The sequence below is a fragment of the Phyllostomus hastatus genome, unplaced genomic scaffold (assembly GCF_019186645.2).
Source record: "Phyllostomus hastatus isolate PE091 unplaced genomic scaffold, TTU_PhHast_1.1 phas_contig_16, whole genome shotgun sequence".
Classification (NCBI taxonomy): Eukaryota; Metazoa; Chordata; class Mammalia; order Chiroptera; family Phyllostomidae; genus Phyllostomus; species Phyllostomus hastatus.
Genome location: NW_025333643.1, coordinates 937,712 through 959,984, shown reverse-complemented (window position 1 = coordinate 959,984; position 22,273 = coordinate 937,712). Strand labels below are relative to the sequence as shown.

General features: G+C 48.3%; 1 protein-coding gene across 1 annotated transcript in view; it reads right to left on the bottom strand.

The window, feature by feature from the left end:
• Positions 1 to 13,790: 13,790 nt before the first annotated feature.
• The window catches only part of ATP1B3 (ATPase Na+/K+ transporting subunit beta 3), a 44,213-nt gene continuing 35,730 nt past the window's right edge, over positions 13,791 to 22,273 (bottom strand). Inside the window, exons 6-7 of the mRNA XM_045832520.1 lie at positions 16,752 to 16,835; positions 13,791 to 14,455 (exon numbers count right to left, since the gene is read on the bottom strand). Of these exons, the coding sequence (XP_045688476.1) occupies positions 14,285 to 14,455; positions 16,752 to 16,835 (255 nt within the window). The 3' untranslated portion in view covers positions 13,791 to 14,284. The remainder of the gene's footprint in view (positions 14,456 to 16,751; positions 16,836 to 22,273) is intronic.

The following is a 22,273-nucleotide window of genomic DNA, read 5'->3' as shown; positions in this document are numbered from 1 at the left end:
GTGGTGAGCACACAGGAGGAGGATGCAGGTGTAGTATAAAGAAGCCCAGCTGAAGCCCCAGCTGGTGTAGCTCAGTGGATTGAGCGCGGGCTGTGAACCAAAGTGTCACAGGTTCGATTCCCAGCCAGAGTACATGCTTGGGTTGCAGGACATAACCCCCAGCATCTGCACATTGATGTTTCTCTCTCTCTCTCTCTCTCTCTCTTCCTTCCCTCTCTAAAAGTGAAAAAATAAAAAATCTTTAAAAAAAAAAGAAGCCCAGCTGACATTTATAGAATGTTATTAACCAATTTACCCCCACTAAATTTAATTTTAAATGGGAAACAGTTTTCTGAGTTAGAAGCCTATGACTTTATAACTTTTCCAGGTCAGTTTAGAAAGTAACATAAAGAATGACGTCTTTACAATCCAAGAACCACCGGCCTGAACATGAGTTGTGCACCAAATCTGCACCTGAGGGCCCGGCAGGGCGGCACGCTGCCTCAGGCAGCACCTTCCTGCCCCAGGGACCACGGCGCTGCCACAGCACCCCGACCCGCAGCCTCTGCCAGCCTCGGGGACAGGAGGAAGCCCCTGAAAACACGATCTCCCGTGTTCCTCCAACAAGCTGAGCTGGGTGCATAGTGGACCTGAGGGCTGTAAGAAGGTACGGAGGATTTGGAGCAATTTGGGAACTGTCCAATGGGCTCAGGTCTTGAAGATACACTAGGACATGACTCAGAAAGCATCCCTTGAACCTCAGTGTCAGTAAAGGCAGCATCTTCACAGAAGACTCTCACAAGTTCTACAGATAAAATACATGACGGTGGTGCTGCGGGGGTGTCCAGCATGGCAGGGGGGAGCCCGCGCCCACTCCCTCATCCCAGGGGTGCCCCCGAGCTGGTGTCATGTCCTCCCTGCTCCTCCTGTCCCACAGTGCCATTTGGTGAATGTGTCCAAGGACACGGGAACAACACTGGGTCATTTGGTCATTAGAAAGTGCTTTTGCCGTTGAGACCAGGTGGGAGATGGCGTGAGGGACAGCTGGGAGTGTCGCTGGAAGCCATCAGCGCAGCCACTGGACACTGTGCTGACCGGGGAAGTTGTCTCCGGAGCCCAACAGCCATTCACTGGAACACCCAGATTCTGGAGCCGAGCTCAGCAGAGGTGACAAAGCACCCGAGAGAAGACAGCCTCAACCAAGGAAGCCTCAGGGGACAGGACCCAACTGACAACCAAATTTGAGTTCCCACTTCCAGAAGCTGTTTTCTTGCCCGTTTCTTCTGACAGATGAACTTCCACGTCTGTGTCTTCATCGGGGTGCTGGCTCCTCCCACCTGAAGACACCTCCCCCCTCCCCGAGTTCTCGTTCTGTCTGTTCTCACTGTGGACTGTGGCCAAATGCCTGGGAGCTCGACCTTCCTCCTGGGAGGGCTTTCCAGCTTCTTACTGGAACTTGCTTTGAATTAATCTTCTCCGAGTGCAAACTGCGGTGTGGTAGGGGAGGGCCTGCATCCAGGTAGGAAAACCAATCCCGGTTAATGCAAAGTAGAATCTGTCGTAACCACGTTATCACTTTCACAAATCACTTCCTGACATTTCTGGCGCTGGGCACAGCGCCTGCTATCCAACCACTTCCTGCGTGTTTGTTTAACCTCTACCTCGCTCATGGGGCCCGAAGTGCTCTGACATCTACTGTACCACGCTCGGGAATTTGTTTTCCTCTTCCATGTCCTTGCACTTGGCCGTGGCCCCCAGAGACCAAGCTCAATTAGAATTTGTGAGAAGAATGTGTGCTAAAGCCTGAAAATGGTGGTCCTGAAAGGTCCATCTGCATAGGACTCATTTTCAGGTTCTGCTAACAAATGAACAGGTACACTTTTAAAACCCCCTGGTGAACACGGGTTAGTGGGTCTTGAAGCCGAAAACAATGGAAGGCACTCTCGCACGCTGTTTTGCTGAAGCATCGAGGTACTGTCAGCAGAGATAAGGCCTTTCTGCCAGGAGAGGGCTCTAGCCCATCGGACAATCACCTAAAAAAGTGGACAGTTTCCTCAAGTTGTGTCAAAATCCAGTTCATGGGCCCTGGCTGGACGGCTCATTGGGGTGGAGTGTCGTCCTGATGCACCAAGGCTGCGGGTTCAGTCCCTGGTCGGAGCGCAGGCGAGAAGCAGCCACTGAGTGTGTAAATAAGTGCAACGACAAGCCGACATCTCTCTCCCTCTCCCCCCTTCCTCTCTCTAAAATCAATCAATTCAGTGAACAGTTAAAGATGGAAACACAAATGACAGATTTCTATTGCCGTAAATACTTCAGGAAACTATTTTTAAGAACTAAAGCCAACACGAGCACATTGGACCCTCTTGGAGGTCAGAGAAAGGCCCGTGAAATGACGCAGACCAGCAGACAGCCTGGCACAGGCGCTTGTCACGGCTCCATTCTCCTCCTCTCCTCAAACACACCAGCCAGGGCGAGTGAGGGGGACCTGCTAGCTCACGATGGCGTTGGCTCAGACCCGGGCAGCCGGCCGGGAAGGCGGGCAGGCAGCTCCCACAGTCCCAGGGCTGTGGCCTCAGCCCTCCCCGAGAGCCCTGGAGACAGCCCGCTGGAGGAGGGTCTGTCTGCACAGATGCGGGGCCGCAGCGGCTCCGGGGCTTCCCGAGGCAGTTTCCCAAACACGGTTCTGAGACGACTAGGCTTGGGTCAGCATCTCAAGGGCAGTTCCTATCTGCCATTGGGGCTGCACAGGGAAGCGCGCCTCTGCGTAGATTATGCAGATACACAAGGTCTGACCAGGGAAATCGGGTTGCTGAGGAAACGGAGTTCCTCTGGTTACCCGCCCCGCCCCCCCCACACACTTCCTCGCTGCATCCCCTCCGAGAGGTGGCTCAGAGCCTGGAGGACCAGAGCGTGAGCAATCGCAGGGGTGGGGCTGGTCCAGGCGGCTGGTGCCTGCTCGGGCAGGCTGGGGCCACTCCCAGTCATCCTGACAAAGGACTGACACAGAGCGGATGGGAGAAAAGGTTGGGAGAAATCCCGTGGGCAGAGAAAGCACACAGGTGAAAGTTTCAACACCTATATAGTGTCCCAGGGCCAAGGGCTGCCAGCCAGCCGCTGGCCTGTCTTCCTCCAGGTGCTGAGGGAGGGGCGAAACTTGAGCATCAGCTGTAGCGGTTGGTCAATAGAACACAATCTCTTTTGTGTTGTTGTTGTTGTGTTTTATTTCAATTTTTGTTTGCAAGACTCAACAAATACCAATTAATGCACTAGGAGTCCCTGATTCAGTTAAAGCCCTGCTGGCTATAAAGGAATGATTTCTATTCATTGGATAACCTTGGATGAACTGCCATTTGAGGAATTCATTATATATATGAGGTCTGTCCAGAAGGTATCCAGCCTTGTACTATGAAAAATAGAGACATTTATTGAAGAAGATATGGGATACAAGAAACATTGTACATAGGACAATGATGCCTCAGTCCCCTTCAAAGTAGGCACCTTGGGACCTCACACAGTTCTCCCGCTCACCATCAGCTGCCCCATTTTATTTTCCTGAATCTCATCAACAGTCTGAAATCTCTTCCCTTTCAAAGGTGATTTTAGTTTCGGAAAAAGCCAAAAGTCACAGGGCACCAAATCTGGGCTGTATGGGGGCTGAGTCACCTGGGTGATTCGAAGTTTTGCCAAAAAACTCTGCACCAGACGTGATGCATGAGCAGGTGCATTGTTCTGATGAAGCTGCCAGTCACTAGTTGCCCATAGCTGCAGCCTTCTGAATCATCTGAATAGTTTCTGCAGATGAATATTTAAGCTCAACACAAAATTTCATGCAGATTCTTTGCTCTACTCACTCATTTTGAATGCTAGGGCCACAGCACACACACTCACTTACAGGCCCCCACTGCCCCCACTGACTAGTACAGTGAAGTTGTCATTGTTTACACACGCGCATCCCAGTCCATTCTCCTTGGCGGCCAGGTTACATCCATGTTGTTGAAACTGTTCTCATTAAATTAACAATGGTTGTATTAGAGTAGAATAAGCAGCCACAAGGGAAATAAAGGCAGGAAGGAGGGAAGCTCTTGAAATTCTATATATTGTTTCCACTATCTGGGAAAGAAAGCCTTTGAAACTGTGCTTTCATCCCAAGGCCTAAAAAGCCAAAAAGGGCCCATAGTGCCCAAAGGAAGAAGCTCATTAAAACTTTTGGGTATTCAGGGGCCCCCAAAGCTGGCACCACATTTACCTGTCAGTCAATATGTAAACTCCTTACCCTTGACCCCACCAACTGTGTAAGTCCTTAGAACAAACTACTCAGGACCTGGCGGGCTTGGGGGCTTAGCATTCTTGGCTCTCTGGCTGCCTGGTCTCAGGCCACACATGTGCTTGCCACCCGCACCCTCACCACCCCTGCGCTTGCCACCCTGGCCTGTGGCCACCCTTGCTTTCACCACCGTTACCCTGCTTCACCCTGAACCTATGCCTTTCAGCCCCCCACCCCCACTTTATCTAAGCCCATTCTCTTCTATGAGAAGGGACCACCAATAAACCCTGCTTGCATGCTAATAGGTTTGCTGATCTGCAATTCTTTACAGCATTGGCAAAAAGAACCAGGTCTCACCCTGGCTGGTGTAGCTCAGTGGATTGAGCATGGGCCTGTGAAGCAAGGGGTCACCGGTTCGATTCCCAGACAGGGCACATGTCTGGGTTGTGGGGACTCCCAGTGGGGGGCCTGCAATAAGCAACCACACATTGACATTTCTCTCCCTCTCTTTCTCCCTCCCTTCCCCTCTAAAAATAAATAAATAAAATCCTAATAAAAGAAAAAACAAAGAACCAGGTGTCTCCTGGTAACAGCTGGACTTTTCCCCAACAGACCACATATACATTCTAAATCCCATAAAATATTTCCTATGCATCATCTTACATCAAAATCCCAATTTTTTGTAGGGTTTTGTTGTGCTGAATCAGCAGTATTAGAACACAGTCTACAGTTGACAGTCTGTTCACTTTCTTGACAAATCTGTAACTGGAGACAGACATCACTCTCAGTGGGGAAAGAAAGGGAGTGAGTGCACCATGCACACCTTTCCCCATCTCCCTCCCTCCTGCGAGATCCTGTGTGTGTGAGCGAGCTTGAGCTCAAGCTGCTGCGCAGACACAGTGGGCGGTTGAGGGCACTGGAAGGGCTGCCATGGTGGAACACTCCCTTGAAAGAGGAAAGTCGCTGCAGCTTGTGGGCGTGGGCGCCACCAGCCAGCTCCCGCCCGACTCGGGAACTCGCACACTCCACTGCCAGTCAGGGGGAGACCAGTGAGGATCTTTTTTATTACTTACAAGTAGGAACTTGTTTGTTATACATGGACTTCCTTTTGTCTTTGTAAATTCAGGGTCTGGTATAGCAGCTGATATACAGTGCTAGGTTCTTGGTCTTTATTGAACGAACGAACAAATGAATGAATGAGTGAACTACATCCTCTTTCAAAGTACGTTGACCTTCTGGCTAGTTTAGCTAATCAAATAGTTCTCTCACCATCAGCACGGACAACCTGGCCAAACCCTGGGCAAGTCTGAAAAACTGTCCTTTGCTACTGTGTGTTCTTGTTTCTGCTGGACTGAGTCAAGAGAGGACAAGATGGGGAAGGGTGAGAAGTGGCAAAGGTGTGGCATTTGCCTGGCTTCAGGAGTGAGTGGGTGGCAGTGGAAAATAAGCTGATTCAAGCAGAAGACACCTGCCTCTTAGGAGGGGGGAGCTTGCACTCGGTCACTCCCGCTCTGGGCACTTGCCCAGCAGCCCACTGAGCTTCCAGTCAGGCCAGGCCCCTGCCAACTGTACCCTTTCTCTCTGCCCCCCGCCGCGCCCCCAGGAAGCTTACTAGTTTCTTTTCCATAAGCCAGGAAGAGACCATGGACACACATAAGGGCTGCATGTCTTTGGCAGGTCCCAAAGCAATATGGTCTGTGTTTCCGACCTGGGAAAGCTGTTGCACGCACGGGCCCCCAGCCCAGCACCAGGGGGCTCTGTGTGTCCCCAGCTGCCATGAATGCGCTCGTTCTGACCAGCAGCTGCTGGACATCTCCATGCTCGAGTGAGGGCAGCTGCTAACAGGACACATGCCTGGGGGAGCCAGGGAACCTGGGGAAAGAGCTTTTTTTACAGTCAAAGCCAGATGACTGAGAACGACACCACCAAGAAGTCCGGAATCCTTGCGGCTGCTTCCCATGTGAAATGCTCTGCAATGGCTCCTCTGCGGAGACGCCCGCAGTGCAGGACAGTGACCTCCCCACCGTCATAAAACCACCACGTCACTTGCAGAGAGAGGATCCCGATTCCAGCCACAGCTCTCCCCTCCCCATCTCTGTTTCCCGGGGGGAACAGGCCTTAAATGCCAGAGAAGCCAACACAAGGCATCCGAGCCTGAGTTCTGGAACGCTCACCCCCACCCCATCCTTAAGTTCAAAGGCAGTAATGTTTGAGACCTCTGATGGAGTGAGACGCCACTCTACTACTCCAGGGAACGGCCACAAAGCTGAGCGAGTCCCCTAAGCTGCAAAGCTGACGGCAGAAGTGAGGGCACAGAAGAGGCGCCTGGGAGCACGGGATGCCTGTGGCTGGAGTGTGAAGTGCAGGAGGGAGGAGAGAGAGAAACTGTTCCCAAGTAACTGCTCCTTTTCAAACAATGACGATAAGCCGCTAAAACATAATTGCCAGGCACTACTATTCTAAGCACTTGTTCCTATTAACAAACTATTTAACAAACAGAAACTTGGAAACAGAGAGGTTGTTATCGTTCAAGGACACACAGCTTGAGCAAGGGGCAGACAAAGGATTTAAAACCAAGCAGTCTCGCTCCAGAGTGTGCTCTCACATAAATCAGTTGATCCAAGCCTCTGGAAGGCAGTCTTCACATCTGATAAGTGTATGGCTCAAGTTCTACACAAACAAGTCCAGGTCAAATGGGTCGTCATTTGGCACAGAGTTGGTAGTCGATGTGGGAGGGTGGGCAGCTCTTTGGGTTCAGAGGAGGATGATGACGACGACGAGGGAGAGCGTGAAGAGGACTCAGAGGAGGACATGGATGAGATGAGTGAGGACAGTGAGTCACCTGAAGATGGAGAGGTCAAGGAGGCGGACACGGAAGGCAATGAATGGACAGGACCGGGACCAGTGGACGATGTAGGCAGACGAGGCAGGGTGGCCTCAGGGAGATTCCAGACCGGCCCGGACTAGCCAGTCCTCCCAGCAGAACCAGACAGTTGTCCCAGGGCCTGAGAGCGTCCCCACAGGCCCCTGCTCAGCTGCCACCATGCCCTGGTCTCCCTGGCCCCTGCCCAGCCATCAGCCTGCCCTGGAATCCCCAGGGCCTGAGCCCAGCCCACCTCTCCGGCTAGTACCTCACCCACAGCTGCCGGGGTAGTGTCCTTCTAGCTGTCTTTAGTAAAAACACAGGACTGATTTTTTTTAAATTCTAAGGGAAACCCCTAAAGAACTAGAGCAAACATAAGAAATCAGGACTGGAGGGGATGTGCAGGTACCATCTGAGTGGGGGGACCAAAGGCCATGAGGGTGCGGTGTCTGCCGTTGAGGGGCTGGCAGTCACAGCTTCACAGACTCCATAGGTCAGTGTCACAAAACAGCGAGAATGATCACGTCTGGACTGAAGACAGTAGCACCGACCCACAGAGGGCTACCACCTAGACACTTTGAGCCTTGTGTCTCTGGGGCAAAACAGCCACTCCTGGCAGGCGGCTGGGACAGTCAGAGTCTAGCAGTGCCAGCGGGCCCAGTGGACGCAGGAGTCACACAGAAGAGGGCAACATAGCACGTGGAGGGAGGGTAGAAGGGCGACAGGCCGTCGTCTGAGGCCGAGTCGTCTGCTCCCTGTGACAGCTCAGAGAATGGACTGCCATCTTCTGCGCCGTCCTGGGCCTCCCTCACCAGAAAGCGTCGTGGAAAGACATCCATGAAAACCCATTCTTCCAGAGAAAGTGGGCCAGTGGCTGCTATTTGCACCTGCAGTCTCTTCTACTAGTTGGGGTTCCTCTAGTAAAGCAGCCCCAGAGGTCCGGGGATCCCCGAACCGGGCTGACGTTTGGGGTCTGCGACGTGCAACCACCAGACTCCAGATGCCTCATTAGCAAAGTCCCTCAGATGGCTGCGGGGACAGACCCTCTTTAAATTACCTGCTTCTTCGCGGGGTCTAGAGGACCAAGTACCACATGGGGAGTTTTCTTTTCTTTCATTAATCCTCACCTGAGGCTATTTTGTTATTGATTTTAGAGAGAGGGACAGAGAGCGAGAGACCAATGTGAGAGAGAAAGAGAGACCAGTGTGAGAGAGAAATGTTGACTGGTTACCTCCTGTGCGCATCCTGACCCGGGAGCGAACCTGCAACTCAGGCCGTGCCTCCCACCAGGAATCGAATGAGCAACACGTCGCTGTGTGCGACAATGCTCCAACCCACTAAGCCACCCAGCCAGGGTCCTTGCGCTATTTTTAAACCTTTATAAATACACCTAATCAACATCACAGTTTTATTCTCTTCTAACTAATATGGATTGTTTTTAACATGGATTTTTGACTTCTGCTTGCTATCCAGGCTAACTAACCTTCTTGTGCTTTGCAGTTACTTGTTAAGGATCTGATGGGATCTTCTCCAGTCCTTTATTGTTTCAGCCTATTTGTACAGTCAGAGCCAGCATCCTGAAGGTGTGCTTGCTGGCATGCCACTGCCATCCCTCTGGGTGGCTTGGGCCTCAAAAGAATTTTCGACCAGTTATAACTTGTCTCCTCAGAAAGCAGCTCCACAGACCTAGGAGCCTGCCCACTGCACCTGGGGCCAAAGGCGGGCACTGGAGAGCACCAGGACCTCCTGCCGCCCAGCACCTAGCTCCCAGTGGCCATTGCCCTCCAGGAAGAGCAGAGAGGACTGTGCGCCCAGGGTCCTCGACCAGAAGTGGGTTTGGACTTGCTGCGCAGGCAGCTGCGGGGCTGTAGCTCTGTGAGGGCAGGGCTCGGTTGTGCTCCAGTGCAGCCCAAGCTCCTGGCCCAGGGCCTGGCACACTCAGGGTGCTTGACGAACATTACAAATAAAATAAAAAATGTAAATAGATGAGTCTATTCCTTCCAAGAACTGAGAGCAGCTTTGAGTAGTGTTTCCTTCATGGACGAGGTGTGTTTCCTTCACCTCCAGCCTGGAGGCCACCAGCTGCTTACGTTTCATCTAGCTGGGGACAAAAGGGGTGCTAGTAAGGACCTTGTTAATGGCCAGGCCTGCAGCATTGCTTCCTCAGGAAGCTGGACCTGTGGCTGCAGGCCCTCGTCCCCCCACAGGGCCCCAGGAAAGAGCAAAACCCATGAGAACACCATATGGGCTTGCTGTGTGGGGTGACTTAGGCAGCTGCAGGCGAGGGGCCCCCCAATAGAGGGGGCCGCTTCTCCTCAGCCTTTGAAGGTTATTTCACAGCTGCATGGTATCTATCCCAGGCCTTCCTCCTGCCAGTCCCCACTCCCTCCAGCCTTTGTCTTGGCTCTGAAGTCCAGGCACAGCACTGCCTGCAATGAAACAGAGCCTTGTGTTCCCATGCGGTCCTCAGAGCAGCAGCAGCTGCCGTCCCAGCAGCCCCCTGGGAGCTTGTTAGGAATGCAGAACCTCAGGCCCCAACCCAGCCATCTTTGGATCGCCACATGCAGTTTAAATAGGATCCCCTCAAGAGTCACAGGCACGCTAGGTTTGAGAAGTACTGGGTTGCAGGATATAATCATCACTGAGAAAATATCCATGTTAGTTTTCTATTCGTTGCCGTAAGAAATGACCACAAAACAGTGGCTTCAGATGGTACCCTACTTTCCCGTTTCTGTGGTCAGCAGTCCGGGCCCAGTGTGGCTCCACTGGGCTCTCCTCTGGAGCCCTGGGGGCAGATTCCGTTTCCAGAACTCATTTCCTTCTCAGGTGTTCTGCACGGTGCACGGCCCCCTTCACCATCCAGATAGCAACAGCGCATCCAGTCCTCCTCCTGCCTCAGATCTGCCTTCTGCTTCAGGCTCTGGGATTGCATCAGGCCCTCTGCTAATCCAGCATAATCCATTTAAAGGCTAGCTGATTAGTAACTAACCTTAAGCTTTATCTTCAAAGTCCCTCTTGCCACGGCATCACACCAGAGGCAACGGAGCCAAATCAGGATTCATCCCCTCAGGACAGTACCCCCAAGTGCTCTTTCCTAGTATGAATTTGAGAGATAGGCTTTTAAATTTTTTTTGAAGAGGATGGGGAGGGAGGGAAACATTGATTGGTTTGCTTCTCACACGTACCTTGACCAGGGGCTGAATCCACAATCCATGTCTATACCCTGACCAGGAATCAAACCAGCGACCTTTTGCTTCACAGGATGACACCCAACCGAGCCACACTGGTCAGGGCAACCACAAGTTTAGTAGGTCAGCTGTCAATTTGTTCCCGTGAAGGCTCTTCAGAGTCATGCCCGGGTCACATGAATGATCCGAAAGGCTGACTTAAGAGACAGTCTCTTACGCTGTTTTTCGTGCTGAAATACAGCCCCCCCCACAGGTCTTGACTCCCCAGTGACTTTTGATTGTTTCTAAAAAGCCCATCCTCCATGGACAGATCCAAGCTTTTCTGACGATGGCCAGACTACACTCCAGGCTTGTGAAGGTAAGCCCAAAAGTGCTCCACGGAAAGGCCTGAAGGTTAGAAATGTGGTAGCGTAACTGGTCTGAAGGGGCTTATTTGAAGGACCGTCACTGGGATATGAGAAAACTGGTTTGCTCAAAAAGCAGACGCACTGCATTCTAGTCACGCCTGACACCCACCTTCACAACTGACAGCACACGTGCAGCCTCCCTGCAGCCAGACTCCCTGCTGGAAGCACTGGCCACCCTGGAGGGCAATCTTAGTGAGCAGCACCTGAGGACACTCTGCTCAGAACACAGCTCCGCCAGTGTGGCCTTGGTGGGATCGGGAAAACTAAAATCAGTTTAGCAAACTGTTCAGTTTTCTTTAAGCTCCAACTTGACAACTTCACTAAAGTGGAAACCGAATGAAATAAAAACAATTCCACGTGGACTGCTTCAAATTCACATATTCGTGACATCCCCTTTCGTATGAACCTGCAGCACAAGGCTGTGGACAGACAGCAAAGACTTTGGCTCCTTTTGCCAGCCCCCGTCCTGTGAGGGGAAAACAATTGCTCCCACACAGCAGCAAAGCTGCCCTACACACGCCACTTCCAGTCACCAGGAAGCACACGCCCTGCAGTCTGCACCCTCACGAGGCTGGGCGAGTCCTTGGCAGCTAAGGCGAACTACTACTTGTTGGCACCGGGTGTGAACTTTCCCACTCAATCCTTGCAGCCCTCAGGGGTGGCATTACCCTCAATTTACCATTAAAAGAGAACTGCGTAAGCATTTTAAGCATCAACCGTAAATCAGGATTTGGAGCCAACTCTGCCTCCTTCTGCCCCCGAATGATCATGAGCAGATTTCCTTGGAACTTCTCTTCCAGCAGACTCTACATAGAATCTGGGAAGTCCTCTCTGCAGGCTGCACCTTCAAGGACATTTTACACTTGGATTTTGTGACGAGGGAAACCCAGCCTTTCTCATCTCACCACATGGGGAAAATCACCAAGAAAGGACAACAGAGCTTAAGTCGCAGGACGAACTGCACACACTCTCTAACACGGGAGGCTGAAGGCCGGCCGGTCCCAAGTGGGACAGACTGTACTGCACTGTAACTCATAACTCGTCACCTACCAGCCGTCAGTGGCCAAAATGAAAGGGAGTTCACTGTGGAGAAGAATTCCAAGTGTAACCTGGCTTGGATGGAAGTCTGCGGAAACTAAGCCACAGGTTCCCTTGAGCGAGAAATATGACATCCTTGTTGAATGTGATGTACCGGCAAGCTGACTGACAGTTGATTCCCCACCCACCGATCAAACTAGTGCTAGACTCACTCCCAGAGGCAGAGCTTCCTGTCCTGTGGCCCCTGGTTAGTCGAACTGTGTGCGGTTCAGGACCAGGCAGCATTGAGGAGGTTGTTGGACACACAGAATCTCTCACAGGGAATCAGAGCTGCGTGTGTGACACCCAGTGAGGCTTTGAGGAAAACCTGAGATGTGGCAGGAAAGGACACACATTGTAACAGGCAGGAAAAGTGGGACTGGCCAGCAAAAGTCCGACAGAAGCCAGGTGGAGCCACGCCCAGACCTCCGAATCACCGAGGTGCGAATGACTTAGTGACTGGCGTGTATTCCCCTTCCTCTCTCCAAAACCCACTCTGGATATCTCAATTCTTGCTTCATGGTCTGAGAACAAGCTTGCTTTCATCTAAGCTGATTTAAAAAAACACAACCTATCTATATTATACCTCAAAGCACACAACATAAGTTTAATTGTGTACTTAATAATAAGAATTTCACATAAGCCCAAGCTGACAGCGGTGGGGGGTCTGACCCATTCCCACTGGGCCCACTGCAGCGATGTCCTGGCCAAGCCCACCGCGGCACTCTGGAGCCACAGCATTTCCCACCCTTGCTTCAGCCTCGGGAGACAGGATAGAGGGGAAAATCCAAGCCCAGAGAAGGCTTGCCTTAGTAACCACTCCCAAGAATCGTTTTCTTTAGTTGCAAAGACTTCTACAATGAAAATCTGCCAGCACCAAGACCTCAGTGAGAGCAATAAGCAGATCTCCGGGAGGGGATGAATGCCCACTACAGAAGTGTGGTTGCTGCCGCGGGGATGCCGAGGCCCGTGTGGCCGGCTGAGGCCCCCAGAGTACTTGAGGTTCTCCAGACAGCCATTCCTGAGCCAGTAGGGGTGGGCGGGTCCCGGGCGGGTCCCACCCCTCCAAAGTTGCACCAAAACAAAGAAAACCTCAAAAAATACCAGCCTCTCCTTTTTAAGGAGAAAATAAAAAATAGGCTTACAAATAAAAAACTTGGAAGCCATACAGTAAGCACACCTCTTTCAAGAGAGAAAACACCTCACATTACGACAATGAATTGTAACAAACTCCTGAGGAGGAGGAAATATTTCATGACACTCATCAAATAATGCTAAAATAAAATGCTGTTTGGGTGGGAGTTTGCTATGTCTTATATTTCACAATTTATATTTTTTATTAGACTCCACAGTTTGCCAAATATAAGCAGTAACAAGGTATTTTACAAACTATTATACAACTTAAAACTGTATTAAAAAATTAGGTGCATATTTATACTGGATAACCTAAAAATGCTGTTTTATCTGTGGCAGGGGTGTCAAGCTCATTTTCACCGGGGGCCACATCAGCCTTGTGGCTGCCTTCAAAGAACCAAATGTAATTTCAGCTCCTTAACGATTAAGGAGTAGTTACATTTATACAGCCCTAAAATTATTTTGGCCCTTTGAAGGCAACCAGGAGGCTGATGTGGCCCCCGGTGAAAAGGAGCTTGACATCCCTGATCTATGGTCTGAAATACTTTTTTTAAAAAAGATTTCTATTTGTTTTTAGAGAGGGGGGAGGGAGGGAGAAAGATGGGGAGAGAAACATCAATGTGTGGTTGCCTCTCACACATCCCCAACTGAGGACCTCACCCACAACCCAGGCATGTGCCCCCGACTGGGAACTGAACTGGCAACCTTTTGGTTTGCAGGCTGGCACTCAATCCATTGAGCCACACCAGCCAGGGCTGAAATACTTTTTATAAGTGATTTAGTCCTACACTAATAATCCTTTCGCTACTTCTTTTTGTTTTTACATGTTATAAAACAAAAAGTCTGTGTTCTTAAAATGATTACACAAAACCCAAGACAACTTTTCAAATCCACTTTTATTTTCTTTTCCTCTTCATACCCAGAACTTCTCCACACACATTTCTTGCAGCTGTAAAGTCACTTCGTGTTGGTCAGGTACCATTTCACCCCTAAAACTCTGCTGGCATCAAAATATGACAGTTAACCAGTGTTAAATCTATAAAATATTTACATGGCACAGCACATTAAGCTTCAGACACTTGGCAATTAAACCACATAAAAATAAGACAAGACCCCGTGTTCAGAATCGGGTGTTCACAGTCTCCGTCGGGAGACTGTACAATGGTTCCCAAAGGCAGCAGAGGCAACAGGCAGTTACTTCAGAGGACATCGAACACTATGATCTGGAAGCACATTACAACGTTACCCCAGTGTCATGTACCACCCCACCCCTCTCTCAGGTGGTCTCGTAATTCTAGAATGTCAGGTCCAGCTGATAGAAAATGAAGACAGACAACACAACATTTACTCTGTGGACGCGTTCTAACTCCTACTACGCATGCATTATGATTTTGAACGCAACTCGTCCTAAAAACTTGTCACGGTCGTCGTGGTTTTTCAGGTTGGGTGAGTCAACAATCTTGCACTCGACTGTTGCTTCTTTTGGGGTACTGCTAGCACCAAGGCCGAGCTGGACAGCAACTAATGGCTGTAAATAGCCCACCTGGTAAATAAACGGAAAAGACATTAACCATTCAAAGTAACTTCATCTACACTTCAACAATAGTTGGCTTACTTTGTAAAATATGAGAACAAAATTTTAATCTGCTAAGTAGATCTATTACTTTCCATTCTCTACCTTTCTCACTTGAAACCAGAGGTCCGCGTATCCTCCCCAGCGCAAGCACGGCCACGGGCTTCCCTCCTTCCCGCTCTCACTGCACCCTGTGGGCTGTGGCTGTGCTGCGCTTCGGTATCAGTCCTTTCCAGGTGTTCTACCGTCCTGGCTTGAATTTCCCCTTTCAAAGTTGCTTACTAAAAGGTTTCAACTCCCTCCCTCTTTGGAAATTTATTTTAATAATTATATTAACAAGTACTGCATTGTGATCAAAGTATCAGTTACAATATATTTCCACTTTATGAAGGTTTAGGATGTATTTTTTTAAAGATTTTATTTATTTATCTTTAGAGCGAGGGAAATGAAAGGACAAAGCCAGAGAAGCATCAATGTGTGAGAGAAACATCCATCCGCTGCCCCTCGAACGCCCTCAGCTAGGGAATGGGGCCTGCGAACCAGGCATGTGCCCTGACGGGGAATCGAACTGAGATCTTTCTCTGCAGGACAATGCTCAAGCAACTGAGCCATGCTGGTAAGGGCTAGAATGGTTTTGTTTTTTTAAATGATAAATATCTGTGACTGTTCCAGGTGTGCTCGAGGGCATGTACTATATTATTACGTTTGATAAACATGCGTAAGGTACCTTACTGATGATGTTACTTAGGTCTCCCCTACGTCCCCTACTTATCATTGCTGTGAAACCTGGTACAAACACACTCAGTTGCTGCACTGTAGGTGTGATTTCTAAATACAGCTGTCCACCAGAAGGAACTAGGGGCTGACTCCAGGGCTGGCACAGGCCAAGTACAAGACGGGCCCGGAATACCCTGCGGTGCCAGAAAGGAAGGAAGCGCTCAGACTCACAGGAGCGTGTCAGAAGGACGGAGAAGCCGCCTGAATGTCTCCCACCAGCCAAGTCTGAGACAATTTTAGCACCACAGTAAATGATTATAACCCCCAGAATAAAATAAGAATCCATGAGAATATACTGATATACATAAATAAAAAGTGGTAGAGAAGAAAAAGTCCTTCCTTAGAGCAGAATGCCAACTAGTAAGTGGAAAAAGGAGAACGGTAACTAGAAAACACTCGGGAACAGTTCTACTATTGACTGATACACTCAAGAATCAACAAATGCTAAGGCTGTGGGAGAAACGGAATTTTATAGACTCTCAAAGTATTCTCCCTAGATGATATTTATTTATTTCAAAGGGGGAAAAAAGAGTGACTTTACAGGAACCTGGCTGACACGCCCTTAACCAAGTGGTCAAGGTCACCATCACCATCAGAGGGACTCGTCAGCACCATGTCCCTCCTGATCATCTGTTCTGGGAGGACACAACACTCCTTCTGAGGCACATCTGCCAAAATGTGCGGCCTGCATTTATTCACGAAAACATCAGACAAACTCCAGCTGCCCGAAAAAGACAAAGAAAGGCCTATGCCCGAGCACCAGGGCACAAACCAGACGGAGGCACTGTCCCGGTCACAGGCGACTGAAGATGCCGACAGCGCGACAGCCCGGGGTCAGAACACACTTTTCCTTTTCCCAGAAAGAACGCCAGTGGGACAACAGGTGCATCTCAACAAGGCCTACTGACTGGACCATAGTACTCTCTTCATGTTCAATTCCTCTGACAACTGTATTAAGGTTATATGAGGTAATGTCCTTATTTCTAGGGAAAAACACTTAAGCATTTAGTAAAGAAACACTGAATTTATAACTTAGTACCAAGTGGTTCAGGGAAAAAATTATATATAAATGGAGACTGTTAAAACAAGCAAGATAAAGTATTAACATCTGGGGTATCTGCATAAAGGGTCTATGGAAATTCTTTCTACTACTCTAGCCAGTTTACGTTTGACATTATTGTAAAATAAAAAGTTTTATAAGTAAATCATCTCTGGGTAATGAGCTTTATTTTTTGACTACCTCTCTATATTCCTGAAACAATCACATCCTAAATAACGACAGAGACATTGGTGTTTCCTGCCTGGACTTTTCAATTTGAATGGGAGGTCTGGAATCTCGATTTGTCATCACAATGTGTGTTTAAAGACCAGAACACACGACACACAAGTTCCACAAGTTACATCCACAGATCCCAGACAAGCGGCACTTTAATACAGATAAGCCCATTTCCCCAGAGTCCCAATCACTTAAGAACTTCTAAATACTTACATGCAGTTTCTTCCCATAATATGGAAAATATTTTAAGTCTAGATTTCCTAGGGCAGGATGAAGCAATAGAGTTGTGTTTTCACCCTAGAGTTGAAAGCCAAAACAAAACAAAACTTTTTAGGTCACAAAAAAGCAAATTTAAAAATGTATTTTACATTACAGAGTGCCAATTATGAACAGTATGGGGAAACCACAATGCTGTTCCAACTGCACTAATTACAGGTATGTTTTTGAGAAGAGACTTGCTCATCTTGATTTGAACTTCTTGAAACAAACTATTCTCACTCTTCTCGCATTTCCTGATACACACAGGCTTTTCCATGATAGCACCCTCTAACTTCCAGCCAGGCCAGCTCATGCACTGTCTGTATAATCTTACTTGTCTTCCAACCACCATGTGCCAGTTCTTTGGCTATCTGGCAGCAGAATGGAGACTTCCAGCCAAGAGGGAGGTGTAGGTAGATATACTTTGCCTCCTCACAAAATCAAAAATTTAAAAACAGAAAATAACCAGAACTACCAGAAAATCAAACTGTATGGAAGTCTGGCAACCAAGGAGTTAAAGAAACATTCATTCAGACTGGTAGAAGGGGCAAAGATGGTAGCTGGGGTGGAGGGGAGGAGTGGCAACGGGGTGGCTGGAGGACTGGGCAGGCAAGGTGGTGGCCGGTGGTGCCACACTTGCATGCAGATAAACTGGGAGGAGCAAGTCTGGTGTGAGACAGACCTCGCAACCCAGGGTTAAGAATGTGGGGAAATAAAGCCTCAAAACCTGTGGCTGCAAAAACCTGTGGGGGTTACAGCAGCAGGAGCAACTCCCAGCCTCACAGGAGAGTTCTTTGGAGAGACCCACGGGGTCCTAGAACATACACAAAATCACTCACCTGGGAATCAGCACCAGAAGGGCCCAATTTGCTTGTTGGTAGCAGAGGAAGTGACTGAAAGCCAGCTAATAGCTGAGCAAGGGGCACTGTTCCCTCTGACACCTCCCCCACAGACAGTGCCACAACACAACCGTGTGAGTTGACCCTCTCTGACGAATGCCTAAGGCTCCGCCCCTTACTATGTAACAGGTGCATGGAGACAAAGAAATACGGTCCAAATGAAAGAACAGATCAAAGCTCCAAAAGCAGAACTAGACAATGAAGAGATGGCCAATCTATCAGATGCAGAGTTGAACACACTGGTAATCGGGATACTCAAAGAAATGGTTGAGTATGGTCGCAAATAGAGGAAGAAGTGAAGACTATGTAAAGTGAAATCAAGAAAGTATACAGGCCCTGGCTGGTGTGGCTCAGTGGATTGAGTGCCAGCCCGTGAACCAAAGGGTTTGAGGTTCAATTCCCAGTCAGGGCACATGCCTGGGTTGCGGGCCAGGACACCAATAGGTGGTGCACAAGAGGCAACCACACACTGATGTCTCTCCTTGTCTTTATCTTTCCCTTCTCCTGTCTCTAAAAGAAAAAGAAATAAATACTAAAAAATAAATAAAAATATACAGGGAACCAACAGTGAAGGGAAGGAAACTAGGACTCAAATCAACGATTTGGAGAAGGAAGAAATAAACATTCAACCAGAACAGAATGAAGAAACAAGAATTCAAAATAATGAGAAGAGGCTTAGGAACCTCCAGGCAACTTTAAACGCTACAACATCTGAATCATAGGGGTGCCAGAAGGAAAAAAGAAAAAAAGAGCAAGAAATTGAAAACTTATTTGAAAAAACAATGAAGGAAAACTTCCCCAATCTGGCAAAAGAACTAGATGTGTAAGTCCAGGATGCTCAGAGAGTTCCAAAGAAGTTGGATCCAAGAAGAAACACACCGAAACACATCATAATTACATTACCCAAGATTAAAGAGAAGGAGAGAATCTTAAAAACTGCAAGACAAAAGGAGACAGTTACCTACAAAGGAGTGCCCATATGACTCTCAGCTGATTTCTCAAAAGAGACCTTGTAGGCAAGAAGGGGATGGAAAGAAGTATTCAAAATCATGAAAGGCAAGGGCCTACATCCAAGATTGCTCTATCCGGCAAAGCTATCATTTAGAACGGAAGGGTAGATAAAGTGCTTCCCAGATAAGGTCAAGTTCAAGGAGTTCATCATCAAGCCTTAGTATATAAAATGTTAAAGGGACTTACCTAAGAAAAAGATGATAAAAAATATGAACAGTAAAATGGTAACAAACTCACAACTATCAACAACTGAACAATGACAACAAAAAAAAAATCAACCTAAAAAATAAAAATAAACTAAGCAAACAACTACAACAGGAACAGAATCACAGAAATGGAGATCATAGAGAGGGTTATCAGCGGGGAGGGGAGAGTGAGGGAAAAGTTACAGGGAATAAGTAGCATAAATGGTAGGCAGAAAATAGACAGGGGGAGGTTAAGAACAGTATGGGAAATGGAGAAGCCAATGAACTTATGTGTATGACCCGTGGACATGATCCAAGCAGGGGGAATGTGGGTGGGAGGGGGTGCAGCGTGGAGGGTAATAAAGGGAGAAAGAAATGGGATGACTATAATAGCATAATCAATAAAATATACTTAAAAAATAAAAAGAAAGAGACACATCAGTGGATTTAGGACCAATGTACCCCCAATGCATAAAATACTGTTTCTAGACTGGAAGGCAATGGTGACCACCACCTGGCGGGGCAGCGGGCCTGAGTCTCAGGGGAGGAACAGCCATGACTACTGCAACCGGAGGAGGAAGTGTCGTGACACGGACAAAAACTATCAGGGAAAATTTAAGGTACTCCAAGCAAAAAAAACCATTCTTAATCAATTTAAATACCACAGTTCACTTAAATAAGTTTATGAGCACATGTAAATCAAAAGTATTACGAGTCTGTTGGAATTATATGCCCAGTCTTTCTAAAAACAGACAAACATGATACATACACAAATCTAATTACCATATAATCCTGCTATTTGTTAGCTATTTCTAGTATTCTTAATAAGCAATTTATAAAAATTCTCTTGTAACATTCCAAATAGGTCTAATTTTAATGACTATAATTTAAACACATACTAGGTAACATATAGACAATGATTAAAAATCGGTAGCAAGTTTACTAAGTAAAATAAAACATTACCAAAGCGAGTTCCTGAACTGAATATACTAACTTCTATTTTTGAAAGCACACACGGAACACCATAGCTTATTTCGCTAACAGTCACGCAGCACACGGAGCCAGGGTGGCAGGGAAGCCAGGACGGGGGACAGAGTGAGGAGACCACGGCTAGGGCCAGTGCTCACGACCAGCCCACTGCCATGGGGACAGCGCAGGGGGTAACGGGGCTGAGAGAATGACCGTTGTGCAGGCCATTTTACACCTCTCTTCCAACACCACCCTAGCACTGTACTTATTAAAAAACAAAAAAAAAAACCCCACATTTTATATCAGACAAAAAATAACCACTTTAATACAAGGGATTTTCTGCACTGCTTTTGTACAAACTACTTTTCTTTAATATGAGCTTAAATTCACAGAAACAGAGATGTTCCCCCAAATGTAAAAGGTTTCCTTTGGGTTACTTTATTTCAGTGTGAATTTCCAGCCAGATACCACACTTCACTGATATCTACCTCATTCACTGAGGCCCGACCACCCATAGGAGGGCAGGGTCAGTTACAGGTCGGGCTGAGGCTCTCGGGAAAGGTCCCAGGCTCGAGGTTACCCAGGTGCAACAGACTCTGAACTGTTCTCTTGGTTTCTACCTGAACCCCAATGTTGGCAGGCTTTTACTTAAACTTGTATTTTATACCTTCTGTGAAAACAAGCATTCAGAAATTGTGAAATACTGAAATGCATGTCTGAATAATAATGAGCTACTTCAGGGTAAAGCATGTGTGTCACAGTTTCCTAGGTACATGCAATGGGACTGTTACAGGGTGCAGCCTAGAGGGGGGACCCCAAATGGGCACTTAAAATGGGGTCCAGAACTCAAGGTGTCCAGATTTTTGGATGTCCTCACTCCCACTCCCCAGGTGTGGGCTGGGGGAAGGGACAAATGGAGCAGGGCCATTGAGAGCTGTTCTGCATAGCAACAGTCTTGCAACTAACCTCTGGTGTGGTCATTTAACATATCTATAGCCTTTGGCTGGTCGCTTAGATATGTTAAATAGTTGTGGCCATGCTTTGGGCCAGGGGAATGGAAGTAACTACCCCACCAAGACGTGACTGGGGGGCAGGTCCCCTGAGTTAACAGCACCTGCATGGGAGCTTGGAGATGATAGGCTCCAGGACATGGGGCCACACCTGCCCAGACTCATGATGGCAGTCCAGTAAAGCTGGAAGGATATGAGTCCTAGCATGTGAGTGTGGGAGGAGTTGGAAATGGGGCTGCAGAGGAAGACGGGCGCGGGGATTTAAACCGAGATGCAGCAGCCCTGAGAGAGAGAACCATGAGGCTGTGGAAGTGCAGAGAAGATCACAGCTATTGGGGAGGGAGAACCACATGGCCTTGACAGAGTGGAGACTCCCGCAGCTCTGAGAGAGAGAATCACCATGCGGCTTTGGCAGAATGGTGACCCTCGCCCCTTGCAGCCACTGCGCAGGGGGAGAAGCATGCGGTTTTGGCTGAATGGGGACTCCCATGGCCCTGGGAGAGAGGACCACGTGCCTTTGCCAGAGTGGGGACCCCCATAGCTTTAGAAGGGGGAACCACCACGTGGTTTTAGCAGAGATCCTGGTGACTCAGCTGAGGGTGCCGGGAACCCAGGGAGGTCTCCCAGTTGAGATGGAGTACTAACTGGGAATAACCAGAGGACTGCCTGAGCCATGGACTTCTATTTCCTTTCCTGAGATACGGTACTCAGGACTGGGCAAAGGGGGAAGGAAGGAAGGACTGTGTCTGTTTGTGGGTGTTTTAAAAGGGACTTTAGGATTCTTGATAAAGACATTAGTCACTACTTTAAGTTTGTATAGCATTAAATAAACATTTCCTTTCCTTTTCACAAATCTCTGGCATTGAGAGACGTCTTTCCTCTGACGGCAGATATGACGGACCTGGGGGCTTTTTTTTCAATAGTATATCGTCCCAGGCCCCCCTTGTTTGCTCTGTAACAGGACCACACAGGAAACTACAAGGGACTAAGTACAAAAGTTTATTAATTGCCACCCAGGTCTCCTGAAAACAAAATAAAGTTTTAAAATTAATGTATTTTGTTTCTTTTGTACAATCACCACCCATAAACTATTTAAAGAATACACACCAAATGTTTGAAGCAGTGATCATTTCTGGGTAGCATTATCTTTTTTTTCTTCTGCGTTTTCTAAATTTTCTCAAATGAACACGATTCACTTTTGTAAGAAAATAAAACACCAAAAAAACTCCCGAATGACAGGGACATGTTAAAGGCTGCCCGTTCAGAGCAGGCCCTGTCACCAGTGCCTGTGCAGGGAATGTCCTGTCTGCTCTACAGGGAGGGGCACTAACACCGAGGGACCCCACAGGGTCACTCCTTCGTGACCAGCCTGGGATGAAATGCAGTTTTATAAGCCCTTCTTC